General features: G+C 38.0%; 1 protein-coding gene across 2 annotated transcripts in view; it reads right to left on the bottom strand.

Annotated features, from left to right (window-relative positions):
• Nucleotides 1-1569: 1569 nt before the first annotated feature.
• Nucleotides 1570-7897, bottom strand: part of LOC101857021 (xanthine dehydrogenase) — a 53107-nt gene continuing 46779 nt past the window's right edge. For both annotated transcript variants that reach the window (XM_013081852.2, XM_035969477.1), the window contains one exon: nucleotides 1570-3922. In XM_013081852.2, coding sequence (XP_012937306.2) covers nucleotides 3849-3922 — 74 coding nt within the window. In that variant the 3' untranslated portion in view covers nucleotides 1570-3848. The remainder of the gene's footprint in view (nucleotides 3923-7897) is intronic.

Below are 7897 nucleotides of genomic sequence, written 5' to 3'. Positions count from 1 at the left end.
CCCCACAAACACAAAAAAGACAAACCAACAAAACAAAAGCAATCAAGCAATAGAGGAATCTGAATCCTCCACCCTACAGCTCTTGATATAGTGCGTTTGTTGTTAACATCAGAAATCAGATACATCTTTTTTCTACTTTTCATTAATCAAAGTTCTATTAATTGAACCATCATCTTTCCTCTTGCCATTATAAAGAACTTTTTTTTTTTTTTACTGCTCCAACCAGACTTTCAGCTTCCATCTCTGTTGCTGGTTGATGGTTGGGGACCATAGGAAAACTAGTCAAATTTTATTGTAGCAATGCCACTGAAAGACACAGCAAAAAGAGTTATTGGGGCATGGGAATGTACTGCAAAACATGCTGATCGACAAGCTTATAAAGCATAATACATAAAATTTAGGCCCCAAGCTTTACTCAGCTTTCTGCTAGTTCAGAACAGAACTGTGCTGAAATTGGGACACCCTGTGTTCGAGCCCTTTTATAGGGATCCATCTTGGCAGTATATATCTGCTGTAAAGCAGACACAAAGATAAGAATTTGAATTTACGGCAAATGAGAATATATCATTTTCGAATAATTTGAATTTTCTTTACAACAAAAAAAAATTGTGTTGAAGAATGGCGTGACACAGTATACGTCCCTGAGAATGATGCTATGAACTTGATGGTAGCATTTTTTTCTCACAAGTTATTATAATTTCATCATAGAAAATATCTAATTGAAACTTGTCCCAGTAATATCAGATACCACAATATTAAAACTAGACTTTTCAAGGGAAATTAAGCTGTTTTCAAAAAGTAAGAAAAAAGACATTCAACAAGGATGATGTAAAGAAAATACACTTTTTAATCACTTTTCAACGATCTGAGTCCACAAGCGTGCAAAAACCACCCAAAATAAGCGATATCCGACTAGTCGATTAAAGAGTGCCTTACTTTTCCACAAAAGTAAAGTAAAGAACTCATCGTTTCTATTTTCTCATTGTTTTTTTGTCTGGAAGAACGAAATAATATTGATATTATTTTGATAAGAATTAGTGGGAGCTATAGTGCAAACTGGTATGGACAGAAAGTACATTTTTTTACTTGCTAAGTACATGAATCCATTTTATCTAAAAAAAAAACAACAAAACAATGCATGCAATATAAACAACAAAAAGCTATTTTTCACTGTTGCATTCAACAATTTTTGTCCAACCTTGCAAATCAAAAGTTTACGGATAGATCAACTTTTTTGAGCACGTGTTGTAATTCATTATCTTCTAAACTTGAATATATTATAAGATAAAAAATCCCAAATCTTTATAGATTGCATTTTAGTCAGAAAATCATTAAAAAATGACTTTTTCAAATTTTTTTTTTTACTTGGACCTTTTGAAATGACTACATGTAATATATATATATATATATATATATATATATATACATATAATATCAGTTCATCAATTATCACAACTCATATTAAAAGACAGCACTCTCCAAAGTTCGTAAATTTTTTAGCTAAAGTTTCCTTAAAAAATAAATGTAAAAGAAACTTAGGTCACAAACTTGACACAAAACCCTTGTAGCCTTAGCCTGACATCAAATATATTTACAACATAAGTCATTACAAAGTACTTTTAAAGAAAAGAATCTTCTTATTTTTCATTATCTGATTTCCAAGTCTGCCAAAGTCCTTACACTTACAGACCTTCTTTAGCACACACTACAACAGAAGGAAAAAACAGTACCTCTACAGACAAAGATGCCTTGGAGACCGGGATAGCGGAGAAAAGCTGCAGCAGTGGAAAAGGGAAAAGGGATCTCAAAATGGAACAAAGGCAGAGCAGAGAAGGCATAGGATAATCTGAAAAGAGACAAGATGATACAAAAGAGTGCAGAATATCAAATCCTTTTCTTGCTCTCACTGCAACTGGCAGTTTCTGGCATGAATTGGACCATTTATTAAGCGCATGCTTGATCATTACCAGGACACATGATGCTGTTCAATACAGTAAAAGCACTATCATCTGTAAAGTAAAGAAGGAGCACTTCTTAACTACATTGTCCACAAAAAAAGGTGTAGAGCTTGCTGTTGAGCAGGGGTGTGCGTTATACAAATGCTTTTTATTTATTATTATTATTAGAAATCATCCTCACACACAACCTTATCTATCTGCATTAACAACTGTCAAAGAAAACTTCCGATATATATGGGGAAACTAAATAATTCAAATACAATGCATACAGATGTTAAGAAAAAGTGTCTCCAACAACTTCTACAGAATCCTGCAGAACATACCATGCAAAGCATAAAAAATAAAAAGCATTAAATCACAGGGCTAAAAATAGTAAAAGATGTATGTATCAGTATGCAAATTAGGCCACCACAGCAACGCAAGATGAAACAAAGCTAGGCATAGAAAGACAGGATTTTAATAAACACAGCATTTCATTTTCCAATTATTGTGAAAAAAGTGTTGCGAGTAGCACATCATCAACTTCTGCACTCTGTTTCCTTTTTCAGTAGCAGTTTGCCATTCGATGACGACTGTATAGTGACTAGTGACAAAAGATTAGATTCGGTGACTTAAAAGGGGTTTATCATCATTCATCATAGCATATATGAGAATGCGACACTCATCCTTCTCCCCTAATATTTAAAAGTAAACCTTTATGATCTCTAGGAGATTAGATTAATTAGAATAACTTAGACTTAGACCTTTTCAACTAAATATTCAAAGAGCTAGGTCACTTGGATAGCAGATAGCAGTAGCTTTTGATGGACAAGTGAACCTGCCATGACAGCCACTTTCTATCCCCCCCCCCCCCCCCCTGTTTTTTCTATACAATTTAGCTGTGTCAAACAGGCACCTTTCCAACGCGGCCGCAGCCACCCTGTTTTATCAACCCACAGCCAAATCTACCTGCCTAAGAAAGCCCGACTTTGTTAAAAATTATGCATTTTCCTCTGATGTTGTGGACAAGTCGTCATAATTCTTTCACCTGACGTTGTCAGTCCCTCTAATGGATGAAATGTCATAAAAATAAAACAAACAAACAAAAACCGCCCTATTCTCTCCCCCCTTTCAGAAGAAATAAAACAACAAAGACAACACATTTTAATCAGCCCTAGGGCAGTCCTAAGCATGCAACCACCTTCAGTTAGGATCTCAGAAGTAAATAGTTTGTTCTCTTTATTTTGATCAGTCCACCCTAAGACGGCCACCTGTCTTATACGTTATGGCCCCTTTTCCCCTCAACAAAGCGTGGCCGTCTTACACAGGTTCGACAGTATTTCTCAAATTATTTGAATGCTCTCATCCCAAGAGTACAGCACCAGTCAACCCAGACCACAAAACAAACCAAAAAGAAAAAGTACTCTGACCCAGAACTCTAGGGCTTCATACATTTGACCAGGAACTGAAGTAAAATATTTGGGCATGTTGTACTAATAAAATGCACAGCGATCAGCAGAGGAACCATGGTTGTCCTCTGAACCACACACTGACTGAGAGCATTTCTGTAATTATAGACTTATAAATTGATTGATTTATTGTAAATGTTTTGTAATTGCTTTACACTCGTATAAGAACAAAATAGTAGATCACACAAAATAACAAACTAAAAAAAATTAAAGACTCATTTCACTCATCACAGAACACAAGAAATCTCAATAAATGCTTAAAACTGTAAGAACTTTAAATGATAATAGCTGAACTATGAGTCTAAAATACCTCAACATGACAAACAGTTTCTGTAAAGTTCAACAAAACAAAGTAGTTCCGGACTGCTCACAAGGAGCACATTTCAAAGTTTTAAAAGAGCAGAGACAATGGAGTCACTGGAAGATCTGGCAGACGACAGAATCACTGGCCAAAGGTATAAGTGGCTTCTTGCGTCTGACAGGCCAGTTGCAGTTTCTCCACAGTGGCTGGGGCAGCTGTACAACAGAGAAAAAAAAAATTGAATCATTGATCCCATTAAGGTAAATAAAAAGACACGAAAAAACAATTTAATGAACAGGAGAACCCTCTTCACAAGACAGACAATACAGGAATGAGAAAAGAAAAACAAAATATACAGACAAAATATAGATACAGTATAACACGGATAGCTCGAATTTATCTGTACCGGCCTCAGTCGTTTAAGGGACCCGTAGTTTGAAGGATATCTTACAAAGATAAAGAACAGTTCGACGGATGTATGATTTCGAGTCTTCTGTGTTCGACCTATCCGCGTTATAACGTATATATATGGATTTTAAAAGTGTTTTGTATCCTACATGTTGCCCTTCTTCAGAAATAAATGCTATAACAACATAAGGGACACTGACTGGCTTCCTTCATATACAGTGGAATCCTGTTATAATGAGAGGGAGGGGACCGGTGCGAAATGTCCATTATAGCAGGATTCTTGCTATAATGGATCCAGTAATAAATTCAAGGGAAATAGTAAAGTAGGCCTAATTTATGAGTTTAGTGTTCTGTTTATTCCTTTTTGTATTTCCCTTCATGATGATTCTGTTCAACATGATTTCTAGGTCTTACTTGATCAAAAATCGAATCAGGTTTCTTTCTCTAGCACTAGCTATGTTGACAGCTCGGCGTTGGCGATCAGAAAGAAGGGGCTTTGGCTATAGGCCAACTCGTCCGCTGTGTTGTCCCCCACCCCACAACACCCTGTGGTGCGTTGCGTCTGCTTGCGCATGTCACACAGTCACAGCATTGTGAGCTCTCCATCCCGCACCAGAGAAGTGAGAGGGTCAGTAGGCCTAGATAATCTAGACTGGGCTGGCCTATCACTATCAGTATCACGCGATGTGTTCTGCCTGTCTGCGCGTGCCACACCCAGTAACCGTCGTACACATGGTGTTCAGCTTTCTTGGTCCTTGCGGCGGCTGCCATCCATCATCAAAGTTCAGCTTGTACTGAATTTTAAAGACTGGAGTGTACTTTGATGCCTGCAAGTCAGTGACAGTAGGATCGCCTGCTTTTCTCCCTAGACAGATTGTTTAGTGCTCTCCGACCTTTGCGAAATCTTTGAAAAAGCTGTGGTCCAGGAACATAACTTCATAGGGCCTGTGGATGCGTCTGGCTTTGAGCATGATGTTCACGTAGTCCATTGGGATGTACATCAGTGCGTTTTTTAGCAATCGCTCAATAGTGCCATGGACTGAATCCACTTCCATTTGGGTATGGCCCTTGGGAAGAATTTCTGCTCAACTGTGATGTCAAGCTCTTTGGCCAGCGAGGCCATTGCACTCACCAGGGTGGCTTTCTGTTTTAGTAGTTGCGCCAATCACTGCAGATAATGAAGTGGTTGAAGTCAGTCACTTGCAATATCAGTTAGTGAGTCAGACGTGATGAAAACTGTTGAAGCCCAGACCAACTTCACTTTCATACCAGACATATCATCTGGCATCTCTGGTGGCAAGATCCTAAGTCGTAACATTGTGTACAGCCAGTTTTGTTTATATAAGGTGGAAGTCTTTAGTGATGAGGCCAGAAGGACGCACTGGATCTCCATACAAAGGACACACACAGCCTCCCTGTCCTTCTCCTTCTCTGGTCTAGCGGCAGCTTTCCTCATATTCATATTTGAGCTGTGTGTTCTGTTTCTGTGAGGTTTCCAGATTTGAACTTTGTACAAATGTCGCACTGGTCTTTCTTGGTTGAAAGTAAACCCAAATTGTTTTTCTTGAACTTTTGGCAGAACACTTGATAGCTCAATGTGGCTTTCACTCTCTCTGCAAAGTTCTCCATGTATACTTGATGCAGATCTGACGTTTTCTGGATTGTCATCTGTAGACAGGAGGGTATCTTCAAAAGTTTGTCAAAAAATTCCTCTTTATGGAACAACTTGTCATCCTTGGCTCTCTCATGGTAGGCGCAATGTGTTCTAGGTGGGTGGACCTCTTGGTTGTTGTTTTTTCGGAGAAGACACTTTAAATAAACCAGTGGGTCAGGCCTGTGGTGTTCTTGAAGATTGTTTTACAAACAGGTGTTCTTTGACCATTGACTCTTGTAAGCGGCTGTAATTTCTCCTTGGGTTTTCGCTTGCTGTGTAAGATCTCTTTTTGTCTATCATGTTTATCGAGTCATATACGTAGGCTCTCTTTTCTTTCCAAGAGAGTGACCAGTGATATCATTGCATTTTGTACCAACCAGTTTACAACTGCCAAGGACGTCAAGTTCACATCCTGCTCCCTTCGTGCCTTGACATGTGTAGAGGCATCCCCAGTTCTTTCAACCTCTTCCTTTTGTTACCCTTCCAATCTTTTTTATGTCGTGTCCTTTTCGCAGAGATCAAAGTTAACATAACTATTGTACTATCAACTGATGTGACATTAGCCTGGTCATGTTGACCATTTTCCACTGCACTGAGGGTAAGAGGTGACGCAGCAAGAGTAGCATCATCTTATTGAATGTTATAGCGTTATGTAAGCCAAGGTTTGATATAAAGATAAAGCATTAGGTTATGACACTGAGAAAATAATCTACTCAAAACACAAACGAAATGAACTTTCAAAGAAATTCGAACGATGTTTCAGAAGGTAATGACTGCAATAAACACAGCAAATGAAAAAAAGAAAAGAAAAACCACTTTAAAAAACAACGATCGTTGGGGGCAGACGGTGTGCTGGACAGGTCCCACAATTATTTTTTTTTTTGGAGTGAGTTAGTAAAGGAGGAAATGCTATCTACTTCGTCCATTCAATTGTGAAGGAAAAATGATTAGGAGAAGAGACAGTAGTCCGAATGAGGGAAAATGCCTTCACAATCGGTGAATTTCGAGTACAAAGACAAAGAAAAACACGCGGACAGAAAACATAGTTTCATACAAAACAAAATCCATAAAGATGCATTTCAAATACCGGAATTGTCACGAGATAAACAGTTCTGTGGGAACAGTGGGGAGTTTTAGTCATTAATAACGTTATCAGCAGCATTAAAACGAAGAAAAAAGAGGAAACAACCAGATCTATATAACTCCCCAGTGAAATCAACAAGAAATATTACACAAATAATCCTTTTTGGAGAGTTCCCACGGTTATGTGAGCAAATTCTGGACTATTGCAGGTCTGAATCTGATGTCAAACTAAGTCCAGAGAGGAGTCGAACCCAGGGTTAGTCGGTAACGTAGCAAGTGGCCCCTCATTGTTAGCGTGATAAAAACAGCCAACCCTCATTCAGTCCCTCGCAGGTGGGATAGTCGGAATTATCGGGCTAAAATCCGATGGGTGCCGGGTTATACGGTTTTATTTCTAATGTTTTAAAGACATTTCTAGACAAAATTCAGATCTGTCTTTGAGTGAGCATATGAAATGGACAATTTACTATCGATAGGGCCAATAAAAAGTTTTTTGATATTTTGTGGGTTAGACGGTTTTATCACCAGGCCGACGATATACAGACCAAAAGCATAATCTGAATGTGTAGCTTTTTTTTTAAAAGCAATATTCCAATTTTTGTTTGAGTTATGATATTTATACTGAGTCCGGTTACATCGTTTTGTTGAAGCAAAACTGCACAAACTAATTCACTCATTTTTCCCCAAACCCACGCTTTGACAAAGAGAAACTAGATGTTTTCATTTCCTTAATACTTTCCAAGTTTTTCAATAGCGATAAAAAGTAATTATAAATGACGGATCGTGTTAAAACGAAACAATACTGAGGTACCCTGTCACAGCCGATATATCGGCGATATGTCCAGAAAGAGGTAAGAATAAAAAATTTTTTAATGAAAGAAAGACAGACCCATAAAGGATAAGCCCATGATCTGGCTAAAGTTGGATGAGGACAGACCTCCTAGGCTAATATATTCAAATGCACAACTGTTTGCACAGCAAGCAAAGTCATAATAAAAATCTTATTAGCTTAGGTCAATGGAAAAAAAAAAGGGGGGGGGGGGGG

This window comes from Aplysia californica, unplaced genomic scaffold (genome assembly GCF_000002075.1).
Source record: "Aplysia californica isolate F4 #8 unplaced genomic scaffold, AplCal3.0 scaffold00149, whole genome shotgun sequence".
In the NCBI taxonomy this organism is placed as follows: domain Eukaryota; kingdom Metazoa; phylum Mollusca; class Gastropoda; order Aplysiida; family Aplysiidae; genus Aplysia; species Aplysia californica.
This window is presented reverse-complemented; position numbering and strand designations above follow the sequence as displayed.